At 41.1% G+C, this 25602-nt stretch overlaps 2 protein-coding genes across 2 annotated transcripts; both read left to right on the forward strand.

The window, feature by feature from the left end:
* Positions 1–635: 635 nt before the first annotated feature.
* On the forward strand, positions 636–13057 carry adrb3a (adrenoceptor beta 3a). The gene is made up of 2 exons (XM_071924116.2): positions 636–2638; positions 12239–13057. Exons 1-2 carry the CDS (start codon positions 1293–1295, stop codon positions 12264–12266), a joined length of 1374 nt encoding a protein of 457 aa, XP_071780217.1. The 5' UTR covers positions 636–1292; the 3' UTR covers positions 12267–13057.
* Positions 13058–16435: 3378 nt separating this feature from the next.
* Positions 16436–25552, forward strand: got1l1 (glutamic-oxaloacetic transaminase 1 like 1). The gene is made up of 8 exons (XM_071924676.2): positions 16436–16610; positions 17445–17626; positions 17879–18002; positions 19078–19295; positions 19413–19563; positions 24126–24291; positions 24670–24812; positions 25413–25552. Exons 1-8 carry the CDS (start codon positions 16436–16438, stop codon positions 25550–25552), a joined length of 1299 nt encoding a protein of 432 aa, XP_071780777.2.
* The last annotated feature ends 50 nt before the right edge of the window (positions 25553–25602 follow it).

The following is a 25602-nucleotide window of genomic DNA, read 5'->3' on the forward strand; positions in this document are numbered from 1 at the left end:
GAAAGAGCTTATTTTTGCTTTTATTGCAAAGGCACAATGCATTCAAATCAATGAAAAAATTATGTCAAACCCTTGGAAGCGTCTGTCTGAGACATTCTGGGATGTGGTTGCATCATTTTATGACCAGAGTAGGAGCCAGTAGGGAAAAAGTCATGGGTCATAGTCTCACAGAGACAAGTCATGGGTTAACAAGCTGCATAGTTCATTGTGCAATAAGACATCAGCGAGACTAAAGAGTGAAGGGCTGACGGTCATTACCTTACTGTAAACTTATTAGTAAACAATGTTCAATAGTTCAGTGTTAGTGTGTGTGTTGCAAAGATCATTTAGAAGTTTTGATATTGAGAGATTTTGCACACATGCCTGGGTGGCCTGAGAATAAGCGGAATAGCTCAATTATGTGTATGTATGTGTGTGTGTGTGTGTGTGTGTGTGTGTGTGTGTGTGTGTGTGTGTGTGTGTTCACATGTTTATGGCGGTATTAGGGTACTGATCCCTGTATGGCTTCGGCACACAGGCACACTTCACAGCTCCTCCCCTCTGCCTTCAGCCAGGGTGTGATTAGAGCCAATACAAGCTGGGGCGACCTGCACTCAGGCTAGAGAGAGAGAGAGAAGGAGAGAGAGAGAGAGAGAGAGAGAGAGAGAGAGAGAGAGAGAGGGAGAGGGAGAGGGAGGGAGAGAGAGCAAAAGAAGGAGTGGGCAGCCACTCTGGTGCACTCTGGTGGTTCTTGCAACAGCGTCACTGTTGCTTGATCTCCAACAGCCCAACAGTGGCATCGCTACCACACAAGATTCAGCAAAGAAACTGCTAACTACTCTAATCCCAGTGGACATATTCTAATGGACCAGGCTGGGTTTTCTTTCCAAAAACTTTTTTCACGCAATCATTTGGACGTTTTTCTTGGATTTATGAAACTGACTGCAACTCCATGAGCTAATATTGTATTTCCAAGCATTTTGGACACTTTGGATACACGTCTTTGGAAACCATGTTGCTGTTGTATACATCAGAAGAACCTCTCACATGCCTTTCTTGGTCTTTGGGATCAAGGAAAGGGCACCCAATCAACCACTGATGGTATTTGAACGCTGCCAAGCAAGGTGTAAAATGTAAGCAGTACCTGTAACACACAGTGAATGAGAAAGTATTCTACAGAAACTTTTTGAGCTTTTGAGTTTGAGCGAATTTAAGATGCCTGTAAGAAACGTAGATTCTTTTGTTCTGTCAACTTTGCCATGTAAAAACACATCTTTGACTTGAGTTGAACATAGCTGTGTCCTCTGGTGAACATGGACTACAACTTGAGCGCCGCAGCGTCCTATGTGGTCAACACCACCACCATGACCCCGAACAGAACGGGACCCTACCACCCTGCCGCGGGACCCTGGAGTCTCATCATACTGGTCATCATCATTCTGACCATCGTAGTGGGAAACCTGCTTGTCATCATAGCCATAGCGCGCACCTCTCAGCTACAGACGATGACCAACATCTTCATCATGTCTCTGGCCTGTGCAGACCTGATCATGGGGACGCTGGTGGTGCCTCTGGGTGCCACCATAGTGGTGACGGGCAACTGGCAGCTCAGCGACACGTTCTGCGAGCTCTGGACTTCCGTGGACGTCCTCTGCGTGACGGCAAGCATCGAGACGCTCTGCGTGATAGCAGTGGACCGTTACATAGCCATCACAAGGCCGTTCCGACACAAGGTCCTGCTCAACAAGTGGCGTGCCAGGCTAATAGTCTGTTTGGTGTGGATTGTATCTGCCCTGATTTCTTTTGTACCAATTATGAACCAGTACTGGCGCGCAGAGGACGACCCGGGGGCGATGGAGTGCTACCAGGACCCTGCGTGCTGCGACTTTGTGACCAACAGGACCTTTGCCATTATATCTTCCGTAGTGTCTTTTTACATCCCTTTGCTCATAATGATATTCGTTTACGCCAAAGTCTTTCTAATAGCGACGCGGCAGGTACAGCTCATAGATAAGAATCGCATGCGCTTCCAGGGCGAGTGTCTGACGACGCAGGTGCAGCTCGGCCACCACATCAACAACATCCTGCCGTCGGCATGCGTGGGCTCCAGCAGCTCCAGCAGCTGCAGCAGCGCCGCACGGACAAAGAGTGCCAAGCGAAGGCCGTCGCGGCTGATGGTCGTCAAAGAGCACAAGGCCCTGAAGACGTTAGGCATCATCATGGGCACCTTCACGCTGTGCTGGCTGCCGTTCTTCGTCGCCAACATCATCAACGTGTTTAACAGAGACGTTCCCCCGGTGGAGATCTTCCGTCTGTTAAACTGGCTGGGCTACATCAACTCTGGCCTCAATCCCATCATCTACTGCAGGAGTCCCGAGTTTCGCACCGCTTTCAAGAACCTGCTGGGCTGCCCCTGGCTGTCCACCACGCGACTCAACATTTTCTATAAAGAGCTACGGACTCGCTGCTCCTGCTTCCTGTGGCAGGCTGAGTCTGGCACAGCGGGCTCTTTCCAGAAGTCTCCCACCAGCAGGACGGAGGGCAACGAGAGCCTGGCCAGCAGTCAGGGCAGCAACAAAAGTGAGGAGCGTTCCCCAGGCCCTCCCCAGTCCAACGGCAGCACACAGTTCAGTGACTTCTCAGAACCAGAAAGCGAATTGTAAGTTCCTTTGCCTTACCTCATTTTTCCATGCAGTTTCTTTAATTATTCCTCAACCGACTCACTTATTATAACTGTTTTGATGAATTTCCAGTATGGCATTACATTATGTCATATATATTTATATCTGTAGTAGTATATCACAGTCTTCATCAGCTAAGCCTTCAATAGGAATAAGTAGCATTCGTTCTCTATAAACACCTAAACACCTCTAACTCTATAAAATGTGATTGAAATATTCATTACTTCTATATTCAATATTAAACATTCAGCTATTAGAAAGAAACATTGGTAAAATCACAGTGTCAAAGACATTTAACTGGTAATTATACAACTAGTGGATGTAGCGAACAAAAATAGGTGATGGCTATCTACCTGCTATATGGCAACATCATAATCCATAGTACAGTATTGATATGCATTGCAGCCATATCACATTATTTATTTTATTATTCGTTCTTTATTATGAAATATTACAAATCAAATATTAACCCTAACCCTAACCCTTAAAGAAAAAAAAAATCTGATTCTACAAATGCTACTTATACCTATTGAAAAGGCTTAGCTGATGAAGACTGTGATACACAGTTGGTTTCACTACTGTTGACAAAATGCACTTATTGTAAGTTGCTTTGGACAAAAGCGTCTGCTAAATGACATTATGTAATGTAATTACTTCATGAAATCTCTGCGCATCTTAGTTTAAAGAAACTCGTAGCCTTTTCACCAAATCACTATGAAAGTGAACAGGCAGTGAGTATGTCTGGGAGTCTGTGACCAAGGCCTCTGATTTGATTTTATACATATATACCGTATATATATATATATATATATATATATATATATATATATATATATATATATTATTATTAGTTTTATGTGCATTTCTTTGATAAGTTCACTGGGGCTAAATCTTACATCAGTGGCCTATCATGTGATATGTGAGCAGGATATTTATGTGGTTTTTAGAGGAGTGTGAAGACCTGCAGAGTCAGAGGCATGGAGAATCAAACAATTTGCACTACTACATATTAGTGCATATAGCATTACACTACAATAGAGAATTAATTTGACATGACAAATTTTAATCATTTGACAGGAATACTGTCAAATCAATTATGGGGATGATTTCCTGTGACTGATTATCAAACTAGTGTGCAATGACACAGGAGAACAAGAGTTCATGCATGTGTGTACTTGTATCGCTACTGTGTGTGTGTGTGTGTGTGGGTGTGTGTGTGTGTGTGTGTGTGTGTGTGTGTGTGTGCATGGGTGCGTGCGCGTTTGTGTGTTACAAAGTATACATCGAACTAGAAAGATCTGAAGGAGGGAAATTTGTATGCTTGCATCTGGTTGAAAAATAATGGTTAAAACAAAATGATGAGAAAGAATAACGAAAGAGCTGTTACACATGTACGACTTGATAGAGAGAGATATTGAAATTGTGCAACAATGTCAATATCTCATAGGGAGCCACTCATTGTCTGGGCCATAGAAAGTTTCAAACATGCTTAAAATGCTATCAAGTTGTCTTTAATTATGAGCTCCATAAACTAAACACAAACATAGCAAATCTGTGGGTTAAAGATCGTATCAATTGTCCATTCAATTGATATCAGTTTCCAAAAAGTCAGGTTTTACCCTCAACGCCCAAGTCTATTGTACAAAGCATCATCAATCATCAATCATTATAAAGATTTTATATAAGTGTGCAAGATTAATTGGAAATTACATTGAAAATAAAACCAACAACAGAGGGATTTCTGCATGGCTTGGTTGAACAGTGAAAGGTCTAGTTCAAACAGAATATTTGGAGCAGGTGCAATGAAAAAAATGTATAAATCATGTCAATATAAAATATTTGTAATAGTTATACCAGCATGAGTGTTTTAAAGTTAGAATGAAATTACTAGCTCAAGATTTTTGGGACCCATAGACTCTGACAGACAAAACTTCCAAAACTAAAAAGTACAGATAAATGAATGAATGAATGAAATATATAGATCAATAAAAATAAAATAACTTTGCATGTTATTTGTAAAATATATAGAGACTACATTGTATGCTAATAGGCACCTTTAGAGATGTCAGTGATAGTTTTTGGAGATACTGGATCACAGATAAAATTTTCTAAATTCCTTGGGTTTGATAGAAAGCTGCAGCTTACTCTCATGTACACTGAATAAACGAAAGGGATCCATATTTGGATATGTTCTGAATACATCAGTGTGCTGCTGTCCATGATTAAAATAGATTGAGCAGAACAAAGTAGAAAAACAAATAATTTCTGAAACATTGGCTGCTGTTGGAATATTAGAAAATTACAAAGCTTAAATTTGGAACTTAATCTTTGGATTTCCATGAAATGATTCAATAAACATAAGGTAATTCATTTGAAGACTGTATGTATCTGTTACAAATTACTAACAGATGTGTGTAGATTTCTCATAACCTCAAGAAATGAGGCACAGTCACTGATACTGTGTGTGGAGTGGGCAATATGTTTTTAGCACACTAAAACGAACAATAATAACAACATTCATCATTTTATTTCAGATCTTGTGGTAAACTCCATAAATGTAGCCTTTTTTCTCAGTGTGATTATTGGGAATCTGAAAAAGCAGCATCCCACAATGATAATGCCGACTGTAAACATGGCATTGTCAGACCGTTAGCCCTTAACAGGCTGACTCAGAGAACTGCATGGCACTTTCAACAGACCTTTCCAAGTATTAGTGTGGTTTGAGAGGTTTCTGCCTGTCACAGGGCCTCACTACGCCATATCCAACACCCCCTGCAGCTGATAAATCTTTATCACTTAGGCACAAGACTTCCCCCTGAACTGGAGAGGCTGTTTACAAGACTAACAGCCAATACGAACACCCGTGTTAACACAGTTCAGCTGCGGTCGGACTGCTGAACACTTGATTCGTTATTCTTCTAATAGAGCTGAACCACAACAAATTGACAGCAGTCTTGCCACAGAAACACAAGAAGATGTAGTTATGATTATGAGTTACAGCACAGGAACAAAAGGTTGAATAAAAGAGGGTGTAACATCTACTAACAGGTGGATTTTAGGAAGTCCTTAGGAAACCTATACAGTAAAATTGGCTGACCTTGGCCTTGTCATGTGAATCATCCCCAGGTAACCCAGTTTTATAGTAGGGATGCGTCATTTAAATATTTACTCTGCATCTTTTATATGATTTTTTCCCCCTTTGCATGCTGTCCTCTCTGTGGAATTTTACAGATGTAATCAATGGGGCAGTAATGTGGGAGACGTTTAGGAGCATATAAAAGTCTTCCTTAAAAGGAGGCCGGTGTGTTCTGTAGTCGATCACCCCCGAGGGGCAGGCTCAGCCGACTCACTGCGCTTTGAGCAGGATTACAAAAATGCGAGGGAGATCAGCGGTTCAAGCAGGACTCCGACGGGGCTGCGGCTCGAAGAGAGGGTCACTGAAGATGCACGACAAAGCGCTGCCCATTAGCTTCCAGATGGAGTGCGACTTGGCCGTGCTGGATGTGACTGGCTGGTGATCATCACATGAAAACACCATTATGCCTTTCTAGGTGTCTGCCAGAGACCACGCACTCCTCAGTCATCCCTGTCACCTTTCTATATCTATTCTATTATCTAAAAAGCAATTCAGATCCGTGTCTCTCCTCCCCCAGGGGGAACATGCAGTAGAGGTAACAGAGTTGGGTAAGTCAGGGGGTGACGCCTCCCTGTCCCAGGTTGGTGGTCAGGATCGATTAGAAAGTGAGGTAAGACCATTGAGATGAATGATTACTGGGGGAGAGCGGCTAAATCGGAGGCGCTGCACAGATTGGCCATTATCAACACATGCTTTGTTTTCATGGAAATACATGGAGGCATATCGCTGCTGCCCACATCAACATCCACAGCCGTGCTCGGTTTCTGTCACGTATGCACCATGTTATATGAGTATGATTTTTTGTGGATTCGCCCAGTTTTCCTCATGATCATAGATGGATTCTCTTGATCACAAATTATGACGTTCATAATGAACAAACTGGGAGTAGAGACAAATTAGTTCTGCAGTCCCCAATATGATTTTTTTCACAGAATTTATAAAACCTCAGCTGTGTTCGTCAGTTTTGTCACGTATGTTGCTGTAAACTGAGACAGGCTGCTACCGCATTAGTTGTAATCAGCGTAATGGAAGTATCAAAGATAAGATTTTCATGTGCATGTTTCATAAGCATATGGTGTGTTGCGCGTTAGGTGCGGAGGGAGTTTGTTAAGGAACTTTATATGTGATTGAGAACACTAACACCAAGCTAATCTTATCTCCACAGAGAGCTGAGTGCTTTATGTTCCTGTGCGTTGCACAATCAAAGGGAAGGAAGTTTAGGATATTACTTAGAAATAGATGGTTGAGCTGTACAAGAAAAAGAATATTATACTGCATTAATACGGGAAGGTTTTGGCTTTGCCTTTGTTCCTGGTGCTAACAAGTTGTGGACCAAACTGCAACCTGAATCCTACTAGAATGTAGAATAGAGGTGTGTTTCATGTGAAGAGTCTCTCTCAATACACTTGACAGCAGGAAACAGAGGAGCAGATATTTCTATAGCCAGTACTATATAGGCATTGTGCTGCTGTCTACTATAGCTGGGTTTATGCATTACTAGGGGTGTAAATCACAAGTTTCATCACGATACGATATTATATCGATTCTTTGGACGACACAATATTTGCTGATATCACAAAGTCTGCCACGATACGATTTCGATTCGATTCAATTCAGAGGCCTCCGATCGATATGAGACGATATCATATGCCCATTTAACACAATCAGTTACATTTATATCAACTCACAAAAAGCAACTAAAATATGATTTGACAATTTTATTTCTGAGCTCTTTTTAATAAAAAGAATAAAAATAGACCTCCTGTTGTTCACTATAAAGTGCCACATTTCTCATGTTTAAGCGCAAATGTTTTTTATCAGTTAACTTAAAGAGCCCTTGATGACCTTTCAATTATGAACATAAACCATGCACATCTATGCTTCATCACCTTGGATTTACAAGGTTCTATCTGTGTGCTCAGTGGTTTAGAGATATTGAGCTTTAAAATGTTCACATCCTATAAAAGAAAACTGAAAGAACTTTAAGTTCCCATTTTTATACATTAAAGCAGGATTTTTGTGTAAACCTTCACTCATATTTAGAGTCTCAAACAATATATTTTTAACAGTTAGAACTTAGTAATAACCAAGGTCACCACTTAACCTATACTTTTAAGTGCAAATGCAGTACAGTCTTCCTGCATCATAGCTATCCACTACACCTTGGGATATACATTTTTCTTAACCAAATCAAAATAAGAAATTTCAGTTGTTAGAACAAAGCAAATGTAAACAATTCCACGTTCTTAGTGCATATTGTGCAAGTAGTGTCTCATAAACAATATATTTTTAACAGTTAGAACTTAGTAATAACCAAGGTCACCACTTACTTAACCTTACTTAACCTGTCAATATGATGACAGGTCACAGTTACATAGGCTTCTGTTGTACATGACGTCCATCCATCTGTAGTGATAGCGACTCGTTCTGCGTTCATTAACTCACGTTTAACCTCATCTTTAACTTGATTGTACAGACTCGGTATGCAAGTTTCACTGAAGTACTGTCTCGATGGGATTGCATATTTCGGCTCCAGAGTATGCAGTAGCTCACGAAAACCGTCGTAATAAAAAAAATATCCTCATTGTCATTTTTTTCTTGGCTGCTTGCCATTATCTACCTGGCGCTAGGCCGCTAGCATTGTTTGAATGTTTAGGAAGAAGGTGCGCTTGGACGGAAATGGTGACACAGATGTGCCATGGGAATCTCAAAATAAAGGCGATGATGATATGTATCGATGTTTTCACTTTGCATCGGCGATATTGGATCGTTGATCATTGAATCGATCCATCGATCTAGATCGATGGATCGTTACACCCCTATGCATTACAATGACAGCATAGATATGATGTGCATTAGGAGACACACACCCCGAAAAAGTTTGCTGTGTTGGAAAAAATGTCTCTTGAAAAGTGGAAAAAACAACAAAACCAAAACAAAGAAAGAGTATCTTGCCCTAGCCATCAAAAGCATTCTAATATACAGGATATAATAATAACAATAATTTTCCTATTTCTTTGTTTTCATCTTAGAGAAACTAAAGAAGCACAAACATTCAACAAGGGTTAGCACCTGAAACGCAGTCACTTGTGACACAAGGTTAAGAAATCACAGTGAATATTCAGTCCAGATTTAGCTCTCGAGGAAAAACACTTCTGATGTGTCACAACAAGCAACACAGGCGCTCGCTGTGCTCTAGTGTTGAGGATGGATTAAGAGGTTAATCCCTCTGAACTCGGATAATATCGCACCGATATTTCACAAGAAAATCTGCTCATGGAGAAACATGACATTTTGTTATATTCTCTTGCAGTGTGGTGTGTTATATGAGAAAGAATAGAGATTCCATTCAGCAGAGAGAGAGAGAAATGGTGGAAAATGTCTACTTGAAACCAATCCTAATACTTACTGACTCACTAAAGTCACCATAGCCGGATCATTACTCCAAATGATTGTGTAAATATTTTAGACACATTAGTTGACAACACCACTGTGCTCAACTAGTGATACATGACAACTGAGTAATGCTTCAAAACCAAATACTGTGTAGACCACCAAGGTGAAAGACGTGAAAAAACATAATCCATGGCTCTAGAAAGTCTAACCTGGGCATATGATTAGTCCTTATTCATTGTTAAATGAATCGAAAAGGACATTGTGTTTATAATGCAAGCCAGTCTGTTTATAATCCAAGCAATTCTGTTTTACAGGAACAGTCAGTCAAATTGCATCATTATGCCATTGCAAAAAATATAATCCCATTTCCCACACATGCTGCATTCTCCCTTTTATTAGTCATGGCACACTTTGTTATTAGGTGTCAGAGTGGACAGCATATAGTACGAAATACAATGTAAGAAATGTGAACAGAAGGTTTCCACACGCATTTTGCTTGTAATGTCTGAATCTAGCGGCCATGTAAGGCCATGTGTGAAACAGGAATCTGAATTGGTGACAGATGATTGCTGCACAATTCAGCGGCCTGTGATTGACAAGCTCTTTCTTTCAGTGGTCAGCTAGGGTAAATCACCAAGAGGAAACCACACATACTGAAATGTGTGGCAGTTTATACCTCCATGTGATTCTGAAGCTGCCAAAATGCCGGTCTAATAAGTTAAAGCACTGCAGTGAGCATATCATTAGGCACACATTAGGCATCCTGATGTTTTGATGCTATTTTAGAAGGGGCCTTTGTACTAGTTCTCTCTTCCTGTGCTGTGAACCATGACATCCTCAGCTTTTCTCTGCGGTAGAACGGTGCCAATGACTGAGCTCCGCACAGCAACTTCCAGTGCCTTTACCTAGCTTATAAGGAGATCAGACCTGAGAGGGCATGAAATGAGAACCAGGATAAAAAGCAGGATGGTAATGACATGTGGGAAATCTCCAACACTCCCTTTCAAAGGCTGGCTGATATCAGATCCAACCGTACAGCACCGAGGTCTTTAAATGGAGGGCTCCGGGAGTTGAGCAAACACTTCAGTGTGGGACAAATCCAAATCGTTAAGATTTCCACAGATAAAAAAGCACTAAACCATAACTTTCTTTTCTTTTTTCCGCCTCATTAAAACAGCAGCCAAAATCAATACAGTTTGTGAAAGAAAGAGGACTGAAGTTTTCAGTCACTGTACAACACTGTACAACAACAGCAAATGGAAAATCTGAAATAATATCATCATGCTAATAGCATCCTTTGATTCATTATAATCATTTTAATGAAAAAGTATTTTCATTTTTGCATCTCAGAGGTATTGGTAACATTTAGCTATTGTATAGAAGTTGTTTATATAATGAAGAAATATCTCAAATTTTCAGCTCCAAATATAGCTATCCATTCTATTAATCTCCATGGTATGAAGTTTCTGTAGGTTTTCTGTAGATGTTCTGCAACAAAGTTGTGGGGCGGTAGATACAGTTTGATTAGGGCCTTTTGATGTCTATGATGGTGTGGCACGACAACAGCCCTGAGTAAAGTTAAAGCTATAGTTAAATGTTCAAATGGCCTTATACTTTGAAATCCATTCTCATAAGCAAAGTCTTCTAGAACTAAATTTTGTCACTGATTCTATAAAAAGTCCTCATTTAATTTAAAGTTATAGTTACAGTTCTACTTTGTCAAAACAGACTATGTTATACAGCCTACACTCTTTTGACTTAATCCTTTGCTCTGACCAGACATTCAGTGAACTCTGTGTACATTTTATTTATGTTTACCTCAAAAACTTGAAGAAAAACCAAAAGAGACAAATCATTGAAATTATACTGACTATAACATTTTGTCTTTGCAATCACGGACCTCAGTGCGTAGTACCATCACCCTCTGACAGGTATGGAGACAGAAAACACACATGGCTCAGATGATGGATGGATTTTCCTGCCTTTGCAGAGCTTAACTCCATTCACTTGGATGGAGACTTCAAAAAATGTTTAAGCTATGTCCGAGGTTTATGATTTGATGTAATCCAACTATACTCAAGTGCGCGTGTGAGATTCAAGAGGCAACAAAACGTATAACAGAATACTATTCCGGGGATCATTTTCCCTTTAAATTTGCATGACTGAAATAAATCAAGGGCTCCGCTGGTTCCATCATTCTTCGTTAAAAGGGTTAGATTCGGCTAATTCGTCCAAATAGTGGGAGTTGTGGTGAAGGCACGTTGCAATTTGTTCCCTGCATATTTCTTCCATACGCATCCATATTTCTGTAAAGCTTAACAATGGCTGTGGATAGTTTATGTCTTCCTGTGGCGACACGTACAGTTGAGGTGATAGCATCAGAATTCCTGCCTTTTTGAAAAAAAAAAAAAAAGGAGAACGGATGAGAGAAACTTTGCAGGACAGCATGACTTTCTGTGTTTGGTAAGGAACAAGAGGTGAAGTGAGTCAGCGAAGATATCAGTGTATTCCAGCTGGAAACATACGTACAACTAACCTGTAAATCAACTGACTACGCTTGTCATGAAACACGCTTATCTGATAGAAACTGAAATGCCTCACAGGGTGTGACCAGGACAGACCAACAACTCACGCAGCAACATAAAAAACACATTCTCGTCCGACAACAGTTTGCCAGGGTCACGTCTCACAGGGTCGCATGCCAAGTCTAATGCACCACGAGCTTCCTGATCAGACAGCTAGTTGGCCTCAGTGTGGGATGCTTCACTTATAAAGCAATAAGGCTGGAAAAACACCATATGTTCAGAATTTCATGGAGAAATAGGATAGACAAAAGCAAATGCCAGTGACATGATCGCATATGATTGCGGAATCATTTCACGGCTATTTTTTTTATCCCTTCTAACCTTTAAAATAGAGACAAAATGAACTATTATATTCAACATTCCCTCTCTAGATGCCACCTCACCTACTCTATTTTCTATTATTACGAAGAGCTTTTATTTCAGCAGGAACCCGAAATGCTAACGTGTCCTTTTGTGCTCAGTTTCACATTGCAGGAAAAGGACGGATGACGAGGAAAGTAAAATGTCAACGCTACCGAAGCGAACAACGCACTCCAACAGTCGCTGACATTCCTGCAAAGGCTGCGACCGAACAGCGGGGAGGACAACCGGCAGGAACGACAGAAACCGCGGCCCTGATGAAGGAGGCTGAGCGAGGCCGACTGCAATGAGCGGCATAACTGGACTGACTGTAGGGAGGCAGCTAGTTTGGGGGGGGAACGCTGTGATTGCGTCGACATCCCATACAGCCATAAAATGGTGGCATGGGAGATTGCAACTCAGCGCTTGACTGACATCATGTCGACACGAATGCTGAACTTCAGGACAGAAATACACTCTCTGTTCCCGAACAAGAAAAAATACTTCAGCAAATGTTGAATGCATTCCAGCAAAACCTATGGGCACGATGTGTGTGACCTTTGGTTTAAAAACGAGAACCAGAACTAATCATGTATCTAGTAAATTATCTATTTATGATACACTGAATCTGTAATAAGATACAAAAGTTGTTAATTTAATACATAATTCTACCAAGGCTGTCTACACTGTCTGGTCGAGGAACTGCAGATTTTTCATTCACTTTCATGGCACAAACACTTTCAGTGTGATGTCAATTCAATCAAAGGGCTCTGCATTGAAATGTTCAGGTTCGGCGTCTGTTTTCAGCCTTAATCTCTCTGTTTGGAGCCTGGAATCTGTATCTGTACATTAGCTGTCTCACTTCAACCCCCTAGATTATGTAAAGATAACACCATCTGTTGCACTGACAAATAAAATAATCTAAAACTGTGTAAAAACAATCCATGCGTGTTCTGCGTGCAAAGTCGTCATTCCCATTCGTTGATGCATAATTTCTCATAACACTAAGCGATGTACAGCTATTACTGCTGTTATGACACTAATTGTACCTTAATAGGTCAAGGGAGATTTCTAAAAAAGTAAATTTTTCTAATGTTATTTTAACACACACACACACACACACACACACACACACCGTACTCCCACTCCCACACCCCACCCTCGCTGCTAGCTTTGCTACTGTTTGAGAAGTTATGTGATGTTATAAGAGGGATTTACAAGATTAACATGTATTCAAAGTAAATCTGGAAAAAAATCCTTGAAAAATAAACTACACGGAGAATGTGATCTCTTTGAAAATAAGCTGTGACCAGTGTGTGACCTCTGCCAGGCGCGCTGTGTGGCTTTTGAAATATCATGCTGCAGAAAGCCACAACAACTTGGCATGGAAACAATTATCCTGCCTGAAGTTCAGATAGATTATTATCAGGTGATTCTTGTTACTATTTTCTACAAGCAGTAGAAGAGTAGAGTGGGGGGGGGGGGGTAAAACCTTGTCAATCTTGATCAACTTAAAAAATAAAGAGGGAAGAAAAGTCACCCAAGGTAGCACGATGGGGACAGTTTGATAATGTATAAATGCAGGAAACAGAAAAATGCTCCCAAATGAGAAAATGTTTTAATTAATCAAAGAACTTGGCTGGTCATATTGGCTGATTGCATGTGCAAAACACTAGATTGGAAATTTGCAGTATTCTATTAAAGTTGAGTTTGCAGTCGAGTCATGTGCAAACAGCTGGTCGGGAGCCAGTGTCGCAGCACATTTCTCGTCAGTATAACAGTTTTGATATTCTCAGAACAAACACGGGGCATTTAAGAAAACAAAAGAAAATATGTCCTTTGGCACAAAACTCAGACTTTGCAGCTGGGCAGTCTCGGATCCCTTAAATCAAGTAGAATCAACAGTTACCTAATTAGATAAAGGATCATGAATTTAACCTGGTAACCTGGTGGCTCTCTCTCTCTCTCTTCCTCTCTAAGACAGAAATGCCCAAAAAAATGAATTTTAAGAAAAAAATATATGGATCCAACATTAATAATGCCTTCAGGATATGAGGCTTCTCTCTCGATGACCACTGGCCTTTGAATCACAGCAGCTTGATTATGGGAAAAATCCATCATAAAACAGCTATTGGTGATGTACCTTGCATTCCTGAGTCCTTTTAGTTTGTTTGGTGGTGTATTTTTCACACAGACGATGTGATGTCATATGGGCATATTTTCAGTGCAGCTTCAATGGAGAAAATATTTCAGCGATCTAAAACATCAACAGTAAACGTCAGGTTTTGGTGTCAGTCCCTCAGAATCAAAGAGCGAAGGCTTCTTTCCTGACTCACCATTTTGCACCAACGTCCAACAACCATACAGGGAGAAATCCATCGCACATCAGTCAGAGAGACCAATTTCTCTACAGCATCAATAGACCAGAATGCAATGCAGCCACAAGACATGCTGCGTTTTGAGTAAGGGGCACAATACTTATTCTCAACTGGAAAACCTCTCAATCCGCTTTCGCTATCGTTATCACTATTTTTTACTTACACATAAAACCCACAGCCGAAGGTCAGGCACATTCTCTGGCATTTTATTGTTTGGAAAATGTAGGAAATCACAAACTGATTTACAGTAGAAGTGGACGAGGCAGATTTAGGGAAAGTGGGAACAACAAAAAGGTAAATTACAACACTTCATCACAAAATAACTCTTGGAATGCACTTAACATCAAGATTGATGATACATGACAGAGAATCTGAAGGAGGGGATTTTCCTTTCAGATCAAGTTGGCCTAAACAAAAATAAACAGGGATTCATCAAAGGCTGGCTTGGTGAGCAATAGCTTGTAACTTCCAACATCATGTGTTCAGGTTCAGCTCACAACTGTTGGTGGTCCCAAGCACATGATTCATCGGTAATAATGGCACTGAGATAAAACAGTATACAAGAAGGCAGATAGGCCTCCTTAAATTACCTCAGCTAATTGACAAGACTAACTGCCTGAGTTGGCCAGGTACTGCCATCTAGTGCAGCGATTTGTGATTACTAGCTTCATAAAACCTAATATAGAGCTTGGCTTATATACAGCTGTTCTCTGCCATATAATAGGATGTAGCTGTACAAGGTTTTTCTTTGATTTTGAGGTTCAGTAACAGTCAGCTGCAATGCTACTCATACCCATCCCAACACTGACAACCCTTCAGTCACCTGCTTCAGAATATTGGGTTGACTTAGGGCAACAGATGCACTACGGTGTTTTGTCGGATTTAGCTATAATTTGAAGATCATTACACTGCATACTCTATACACTGTATATAAAAAAGATTTATTTTTAACACATCTGTGTGTCTTCTTTGGGACAACACATAGCCTATGTGTTACTTTTCAACACAACATAGTTAATGAGAATACATTTTTTTTGTTTTGAACATACTGTATGTTGTGTTGAAAAGTAACACAAATGTGTGTTGTCCCAAAGAAGACACACATGTTAAAAATGACAAGTTTAAGAGTGGATTTATCTTCTTCACCAGTATCTGACTGAGTTTGTGTGCTTTGGTGCGAAGACATATGTAGTCTATTTTGATGCACTGAATGCATCATCTGAAGCAAATTACAGATGGCTGAGGAATAAGAGCTAATCAAGGCTCATAGTCATATCACTCATATAATTGCATAATTAAGGAGTAAGCTTAAGTTCCACACTTAAAACGCTGAGGATCTAAGCCTCATGGAAAGGTCTACCATTCTCTGTAGAGATGTAGCAGCAGTAGATATTGCAGAAGCAGGCAATCCTCCACCTCTCACCTCTAGCTCGGCTCATGTTTTGATTTTACAGTCACGAGTTGATGAGTTCCACCCATCACACTAGCCTTTTAGAAATTAAGTGAAAATGAATCAAGCCTTCCTGTAGCCAAACAAGTCTTCCCTGGCTGCTTGTTTCGACCTTAATGACTAATTTAAGGAGGCTAACACAGTAGTAGAACACATTTTCCTCTTTCAGAAAGATCGTATTTTGGTACAGAGTCTCGTCACTGTGGATACTCTGAAGCAATAATACACTAGGGGCTTGGATTGCTATAGGGTGCCTAACACAACTGATAACAACTGATCTTCTTTCATTTCCCAACAGGGTATTTGATTATAGCTCACTGTGATGCCAAAGGTAAACTGATCAGACCCGCAAATTAGGCTGACATTGATAAACTCATCCATCACAAACTGTTGCCAGGTTACAGTATCCAAATACGTGCTGTAGCTTAGCAACCATCCCCAAACAAAAGCCTTGCAGCTTGCTGGACAGATTTGGCATGATAAGGTTCAAGATGAGCCAACCCGGCGACAACAGTGACGCAGAAGGGGTCAACCAAAGTGTAGACCGAGGAAGTCATCTCTCCGTGTTTATCAATACTCACACTGCGGCGGTGACTGCTGAGACAAAGCTGTTTTCTGCCTACGAGAAAGACGCTCACGCCAGTAAAGTTTACCTGGCGGGGAAAGGTGAGTCAGGCAGCTCATCCGCGCGCTGGTCCATGACGTCATTTCTTGGCCCTCCATCCCGGAAGCGAGCGGTCAGGAAGCATGGAGGTGTTGTTACCATTTCCCGCTTTCTGTCAACTCAGTTTGTTTTCACTTATTTTCAGTTTCAATGAAATGTATAATATGATAAAAGTGTTGTGATTGATATAGCATTCTCTGTTGTCAGACAGCTAGCTGCATGACTTGGTCACAACATGCTAACATAGCCTAATGGAATAATGTTGTGACGTTCAAAATTGTGAGTCTCCTTCATGCAGGCAATTTTGAAAATGCCGAGAGTTGCTGCGCACCTTTCTGTACTACAAATACAAAAACTCTTATGAGAAAATATACGGTTAGGCTACCAATTATGCAACAGCTTCCATTAACCGTGGTTAGCCAGTTAGCAGACAAAGTGGATTTTTGTTTTCAAAAACAATGAAATAACAGCAAAATATGTGACAGAGGACAAGACAAAGATATCATATTTATTGTTGGAATACAGAAAATGTTATGACAGCTTCAGTAGCAAGAGACAGAAAATGTCAAATTTGACTTTGATGTTAAGGGGAGGCTCATATACAATGCTAGCCTGCGAAATTGGCAAAATTCTGTCTGGAAACCTTGCCCACGCGGCTTTTAATCGAACGGCTTGGCTATAATGGGGCTATTATAACGCCTGCCTACCTCTTCTTTCCAGTCGTGTCCTTTCTCTTTGTCTCTACTCACCTCAATTTCTCGGTAATGGTCTTTCACAGTTCATGTTTTGCTGGATGAACATACTGTGTAATCTCTTGATTTTTCTTTTTTTCATAGAATATCTCAGTGAGCAAGGTCAGACTTTTGTGCTGCCTCTTGTTGGAAAACTCAAGCAACAGATAAGCGCTGATCCTACACTTTGTCCAGACTATCCGTCTTCCCTCGGCCTGACAGAATTCACCAGGAGAGCCACGGAGTTTGCTTTGGGGAAGAACTCGCCTGCTATAGTGGAGAACAGGGTAATCTTAACTGAACAGAGGGGTATATAACTGATAAGAGCTGACATATACGTATTTACACCATGGTTTGCACACAGACACTTAAAGATGAAACAGTCTAATCTTCCCATCAATTGACACTGTCATTCTCAGAGCAGTGTGCAGGGAAACCTATAATTGGTCAGTCTTGTGTATACAGCCAGCAACAAACTCATATCAGATCAATAGGAGATCAGTGCTTCTGAACTCTTGGAATTGCCTGCCTTGCTGCAGGTGCTGGGTGTCCAAACTGTTGGTTGCACTGGTGCCGTGCGTCTGGGGGCTGAGCTCTTGAGACACTGGTATGATGTCAGTGCTGCTTGGTGTGGGCCGGTCTATCTTTCTTCCCCTTGTGACGGTAAGTCAAACCTCACTGCCTACTGACAGCATTTGAAGATACTGTACAACCAGCTATTTATTTGACTTCAACAATTTGGTGCATAACTTATGTTTTTGTGTTCTTTAGATGCGATGACACTTTAATGATTCATGTGGGGCAACTGGACCATTGCAGCAGCGAATAGTACTAGGACGCATCAAAGAAGAATAGGATATAAAATAAGAGTAGAGCAAATGGTAGTTACATACACATACGCCACCAAGTAGAAATGCATGAATAAAAATGCAAAAAAGTATGGATTCCAGCAACAACAGGATGTGCAAAACAGCCGCAGTAGTAGCAGCAGAACTTATACAAATGATAAAAATATCAACGTGAGTGCAGTATATAACAGTGAGAGGAATATGAGAGTATGAGAAGGACAATATGTGAGATTACAGCATATAGACAGGTTGGACGGGTGTGCAAAAATGTGTTGGTATTCATGTGAACAGATCAACAGGGGCCATACATACGTACAGTACAAGTCGAGGCATGTAGACATGCATTGAGAGAACTTGCAGATATATTCACTTCACTTTACAGATGGAGATAATATGTACAGATTTTCATATGGAGGAACCCTATGTACAGAAAAAGCATGTCCAGGAATGTAGAGAATGTACAGAAAAACTGACAATGTGCAAGAAACATCTAAGCAAAGTACTTTACAGACATAAATAATATGTATAGACCTGCACATTTAGGAACCCTATGTACAGAAAAGATGACAATGTGCAAGGTACATGCAAATTGAACACTCAAATCAGAACATGTTGCAAACGTATTTTTACTGCCGCAGAATACAGTTTTAAAAACACTTCAAAGTGAAACAATAGTCTTGTAATGAATCATGAAATTTCAAAATGAAAAAAACTATGAAAATGAATGAGTGAATGAATGAATGAATGAAAAGACAGTGGTGGTATGACAGTATTTCAACAGAGGATGTCACACTGCAGTCACAGTTTGGGGCTTAAAGTGGTGTTGATGCAGAGGAGTTCATCCTGCTTTAGGTATCTAATGTAATCACTTGGCTTGATCCTTCCTGCAGATTCGCTGGCTCCTATCTTCCAGGCAGCGGGGATCCAAGACATCCGTCTGTATTATTACTGGGATGCCAAGCAGCGAGGCATTTGTTTGGAGAAGCTCCTGGAGGATCTGGAGAGGGCTCCGGAGCAGAGCGTCGTCGTTCTGTCTGCTTCTGCCCACTGCCCAACTGGAGCAGACCTCTCGCAGAAGGACTGGGCGCTGATCACACAGCTCATGATGGTAACTGGCGTATGCATCTGTGCTCTCCAAGAAGAAGAAGAATATCATTTTTATCAGGCTAGTTCTTCACTGCCCTCTGATCGTCATCCTTTCAATTTCTCCCCACTGTTTCAACAGAGGCGCAGGCTGTTCCCTTTCTTCTTGCTGCCTGCACAGGGGCTCTGCTGTGGGGATCTGGAGCGGGACGCCTGGCCCGTGCAGCACTGTGCGTCGCTGGGGATGGAGCTCTTCTGCGCTCAGTCTTTCTCCCACTGCTTTGGATTGTACGGTGAGAATGTGATGTTTAAGGGGGAATACACTCTTAGAAATCAGGGTTCCAAAAGAGTTCTTCGTGGAGGGGCAAGGATCTACCGAGAACCTTTTTCCGCAAGGGTTCTTTGTTTGACAGATAGTTATATTGAGAAGCCTTTTAATTTTAAGAGCCCTTTCTGGAAGAAACAGTTCCTTTGGAGGGTGCAAGAAGACAAGATCGATTAAATTAAATCCCAGTGATTTTCTACTCTATGGTCTGTTGACTTTATTTTGACAGCAACCTTTAAATGTCAACACCAGGCATTTTTCAGTAATCCAAGAACAAGGCAATTACTTAGGGACATATGCACCTTCTGACACGTGAATTTCTACCACTTAATGGAAATATGTGTTTTCATACAAAACAGCTGAAGTTAATTTATTTGGGGCATTTAAAATACTGATCTTCAACAGGTACTGAACTCTGACTCTTAAAGGTGAAAATGCTGCGCTCTTGCCAACTGAGCCACACTGACCAACCGAAGGTGGTGTAGTGGGTGCCGTGTTTTGGGCTTCAGCAAAGGCTAGGGGTAGACAGCACACAAAATAGTTCCCTAATAAATAGAAAATCACTGACTTAAATTCTCACACTTACCAAGCGAGATTAGTGGCATTACATTTTCATGTGAAGTTTTACCCATGAAGAAAGTCACATTTTGGATTTGATTCTAGTTTTACATCACGCTGCACTACCACTATGTGCTGCTGTACATATCAATCTAAACTATCATGTTGGCTGAGTTTTAAAGTAACAAAGACGTGTTTATATAAATTATACATCATACAGGATTCACCTCTAGATAGCTATAAGAGAATCCCCTATAAGATACATCATGCCAGAGGGATCAGAAACACTACAGCTCACAAACACACAGGTTATGATGGTTTGAAAGACATTTGCTTTATCCACTACACTCAGGGACGCTGGAAGTCAGTCAGAGTTGGGGGTGCTGAGAGAAAGTCTGCGCAACATTCATGATTTTTGTATTAATTTGAATGGCCAACATTTTACACCAGTTTTAGAACATTTTACACTACAACAGACAGCAAACTTGAACACCAACATGCTGTATGTCAAAGCAGCATAGTAGCATATTCAGCTATGGACAGTTCACACACGGAATGCAGGTTTATTCCTAATCAGAAGACGATTTATTGTTGAGTGAGCCACAGCCACGCTATACGGGTAGCAATAGAACAAGGCACTTGAACTTTATAACACACACACACACACACACACAGCAACCGAAAACATTAACAAGTAACTCTGAACAGGCCATAAGCAGTGCTTTACAAACAGGCTTTCATTGAAGACCGCACTTCAAAACCTCTCGCTCTCGCTCTCGCTCCCTTTCTTTCTGACACACACACACACACACACACACACACACACACACACAGAGCAACCGAAAACATTAATAATAACTGAATTCATTGAAGGCCGCACTCCAAAACGCAAGTCCACACTACAGAGACGTCCTCTTGCTCTCATTCGAAGCATGTCGCACTACCAGATCTGTGACAGAAACAAGAAATAACGTAACTTACTAAATGATATAATCAATTCATACGCCCTGTAACCAGTGAGACAGGAAATTGAGAGACGGGGAGCGAGCTACATAACTAATCGTCCAGTAGCACCACCACACCAAGTTTAAAACAATGAACACACAAAGCATCTGAAATTTACAGTGTGACGGGGCTGTTAAAATTTGCGAGGGGGCAGTTTTTTTCATAAAATAAAATTAATTGATTTAACCATGCAATAGCCTCAGAAAGGCTAAATAACAACCCTAACCCTAAAAAATAAAAGTTTTTTATTGATTTGTTTAGTAAACTTTTTAGCCTTGCAGTTACAGCCCCCACCAGTAGGGGGTGTTGCAGCCCCCGCAGCACCCCTACTTCCAGCGTCCCTGACTACACTGCCTGCCTGGCTGATGGTTTGAAGCATGTAAGAGCAACACTGTGGTCAACACATTTCCTCTTCCACCAAGTAGGTGTGACCAATTGGAGGAAAATTTTGATCACCTGTTGTATGTTTGAGTAGCATTACAGCCAGAAACTAGATCTCCAAAAGGAGGAAATCACAAGAAGAACAAGGTGAGCTCAATCACACATCCCACTTCAAGCTTGAGTCTAGCAAAATAATTGTGTTGAAAGAACTATTTACGATATTACTGTTTACTTAAAGGACCTATATGTAACAATGACACCCAGCGTTTAAAATGGGTACTGCAGTCCAAATTCAAAATATTGGAGAGAGTCGTCTCCCCCCGTCCCCTACTCCCCAGACTCGAAGCTCACGCGGGTTGCCAGGTGAAAACAGAAAGAAAACAGACGCAGTTTCCATTTTCATAGATTGAAGAGCGTGAAGCTAATCAGTATGGTTGATAGTGGTAACATGGAAGACAGGACTCTGACTGCTGGAACTTCTGCACCAAAACAAAACAAGAAGCCTATAACAGACGAGCCTAAAAGAGCTAAGAGGGAGAGGGAGAAGGAGGGTAGCGCGACACCCGGAGCTCCCGGGAGCCCCGCAGATCGTTTGGCTTGAAGTTCCCGTTGCCAGACCCCCTGCAACACGGCAGACCGGAGACTCCGGTCAGGCTCCTGTACAGCTACTAAGCTACGGTATGTAACCTAGCCTAGCAAATTAGCTTCACTTTGTCGGTACATAGCCGGCTGCCGACAGAGAGTGAGGGTACAGAAGGGAATGAAACTATCATAGTGACTTACATTTGTCAGCAGACCATGGTGTTCCTCATATCCAGTGTGTGTGCAGGTTGTAATCACGTCGTTTAGTCCGCATTTGGCGTCTGGTTCCAACGTCCTGTGTCCGGTAACTTAATAATTTACTTAAATATTTGTTTCTTGTTTTGTTTTTTTGGTAGAAATTAGCTATGTCAGGATCTTTGAGTCTATTCTGCTTTTACTGTGCACATTATTTTACTATTCACATTATGCCACTTTTATTTCTTTATACACATAGTTTACACATAGTTGTAGCTTAGACAACTTCAGCTGGTGTGCTATGGAGGCCTCAATATGCAGCCGCTAATCTTCTTTTTCTCTCCTTCTTTGCCACTACAGCAGACTGTATGAAGTCCCCAGAGGAGAATCTGATGTGACCGTTAGCTTGCTGCTTTAGCTGCTCCTGTGCTTATTTACGACATAGTGAGGAGAGTCATAAGTTTCCAAAAGATCTACAGAGCTGCTCTGATACAGTTGGCTCATCTTCAGAGAATCTCTCTACCTGCTTTGTCGTTGCTCAGAGTTCATAATGAAACAGATGTCTCAATAAAACTGATTTTGACTGTATTATCGGTAATTGCTACATAGATTATGTAAAAACCATAAAATATGAAATGGATCTTGATAGAACTCCATGAAAGAGGAACCTGTAAAAAATAAAAGGATTTAGGTAGAACCCCCTGGAAAGGTTCCAAGAGGAACTTTGAGAATATAAAAGGGATCTTGCTGAACAGAACTTCGGAATAAACGGGTTCTGTGCAGAACTACCTGGACGGGTTCTAGGTATAACCCCAAAACAGGCAAGGGTTCCGTAACGAACATCGAGGGATGGTTCTTGTTAGAACCTCAAGAACATGTGAGGGTTCTTTGCTGAACCCTTCTTAGAGGGTTCCAGATGTAACCACTTGCTGTGCGTTGTAAGTAGAACCATTTAGTAAGTGTTCTAGAATCCCTCTGAGGGGGTTCTAAGTCTAACACTCAAAAAGCGCTCCACCTAGAGTCAAAACGGGTTTTCCTCTGAGCACAAGTCAAAGAACCCTACGTGGTTCTAGCTAGCTCTATTGTCTCTAAGAGTGTGTCATTCAGTTAAAAGATTCCTGTGTTATGTGACCCTGAAGAGTCACATGTGAAAATGAACGTATTTCTTCAATATAGGAGCCAGAGAACAGATTAGAAAGACTCTACTCTGATAACAATGTACTGGCTCTACCGTTGAAAGAAAATACAGCCAGTGAATCTGAACTTAATTTTCTGTTCTGCACACTCTTTTATAGCCGCACATAGAGTACAAGAGCAACCTGAAAGCAGAATCAGTCTTTTTTCTTGTTGATTTGATTTGATCTTGTTTTTTTCATTTTCAGTGGGCATGTAGAATGTTTTTCTGAACTCATTTTTAAACCCAGATGAGGGGTGTTCACAGCTGTGTCATCCGCTGTGAATAGAAAATGCATGCTTATATCTTCAGACATTCATCATTGGTAATGTCATGGTCACCTTTTCCATTACGTTTCAATTTTATTTTCTCAAGAGTTGTATATTGGCATCATATAACAGATGTGGAGGCAGAATCGACTCTTGTGTCTGTGTGACAGTGGTGAATATTGTCTTATCCAGACAGAACTGAGATTGAATTTTAATTTAATTCTGAAATTCAGAAGTGTTCCCCTAACTTACCTTTCACTTTGTCACTTTCGACTCTGGAATCATAAGACAAAGTGTAACATTAGATCACTATTACTGTAACACATTTTCTTATATTGGCCTCATCTTTCCTCCCCCGTCCTGCAGGTGAGGGTGTGGGACTCCTGCTGTGTGTCTTAAAGCAGAACTCCATCCTGTTGGCTGTGCAGTCTCAAGCTGAGAAACTGGTCAGAGCGCTGTGGGCCCAGCCATCTGTAGGAGGAGCACGTGTCGTTGCCACGGTGCTCAGTAACCCTGCCCACCTGGTTGAGTGGTGAGTCACATGCAACTTGAAGGTATTCACAGAATGTGGCCTTGGCTGCCACACCTACTTCACATCTCCTTTCTGTGCCAGTCTGTCTCAATATGTTCAACCACAAGGCAAACTCTGGTGCTATGCTTATGACCCAGCCCCAAAAAATTATAAAGATGAAGAGTTTTCTTGTCAAATTACATATCCACCAGTAGAAAAAAAAATACACCTACTGTCACTAAATGATTAGTAGCACACAATTAAAACATTTATTTGTACTTTTTAAAGGATAATGGGTAGCTAAGTCCTTGGTTGACACAATGACAACTTTGTCAAACGCTTTTGCTGAGTGGATCCTCTGGATTTTGGAGGTATTGAATAATCAGCTGTATCTCCCAGGCAGGAGGGAGTTAAGCGCATTGTGGAGAGGTGCATGCTGATCAGAGAAAGGTTGAGAGAAAGGTTGAGGCTTCTGGGATCTCCGGGATGCTGGGACCACCTGACTCAGCAAGGTGGACTGTACTGTTGCACAGGTTTGAACGGTGAGGAGCAAACAGATTCTACCATGTTCCACTTTCACCATCAAATGACCTCTAGGATGAAGTGAAGTTCACTAATGATCTGGAGCAGGCAAAACAACAAGTGAACAAGCATCTGAAAAGAACAAGACAGAACATGCTTTTATCTTTAATAACAGGATTTTTCAGCCCTTGCTTTCTTTCACTCGATTGCATAATCCTTTGAAATAGATGATTGGCATTTACATGTGTGGGCACATGTAAATTTTTCAATTGAGTCTGCTGCCTTTTAGGCCTTGCATGAATGAGATATGCAATTATTGCAATTCACGCAAAAATTACATAGCACATTATGAGATATGGCTGGCTTTTCATGTCTGTTGTACTGCTCTAAGCTTGTAAACTTGGTTGTTCAATCAGTGTTCACAGAGAGAATATTCATTATTAATGTGTCATCAAAAGGATTTGTAGAGAATAAGTTTTACAGAACCTTTTCAGAAACATAAATTCACATTCAGCACAAACAACTGTGACTATTCTATCTTTTCTTTTCTTTTTAAATCTAGAGACGTATTATTTTACCATCTGACAACAATTGCTTTTGTGTTTTTCCTTCTGCTGCAGGTCAGCAGGTAGAGTTTCTGTCAAAGAGGAGACATGTCTACCTGCTTCCTAATGGCTGTCTAAATGTGAGTGCAATCAACAGCCGTAACCTGGACTACGTAGCTGAGTCCATCCATCTGGCTCTGACCGCTCCACTCTGATCCTTGTTGGCTGTGATCAACATGTGAAAGCAGCTCTACAAGGTTTCTTC

The sequence above is a fragment of the Centroberyx gerrardi genome, chromosome 8 (assembly GCF_048128805.1).
Source record: "Centroberyx gerrardi isolate f3 chromosome 8, fCenGer3.hap1.cur.20231027, whole genome shotgun sequence".
In the NCBI taxonomy this organism is placed as follows: Eukaryota; Metazoa; Chordata; class Actinopteri; order Beryciformes; family Berycidae; genus Centroberyx; species Centroberyx gerrardi.

Coding starts and splice junctions, on each gene's coding strand:
- got1l1 (XM_071924676.2), top strand. CDS start 16,436: ATGAGCCAACCCGGCGACAACAGTGACGCAGAAGGGGTCAACCAAAGT. Junction 19,296..19,412: donor TGATCACACAGCTCATGATG/GTAACTGGCGTA, acceptor CTGTTTCAACAG/AGGCGCAGGCTGTTCCCTTT. Junction 24,813..25,412: donor CTGTTGCACAGGTTTGAACG/GTGAGGAGCAAA, acceptor CTTCTGCTGCAG/GTCAGCAGGTAGAGTTTCTG.
- adrb3a (XM_071924116.2), top strand. CDS start 1,293: ATGGACTACAACTTGAGCGCCGCAGCGTCCTATGTGGTCAACACCACC. Junction 2,639..12,238: donor TCAGAACCAGAAAGCGAATT/GTAAGTTCCTTT, acceptor TTTTGTGCTCAG/TTTCACATTGCAGGAAAAGG.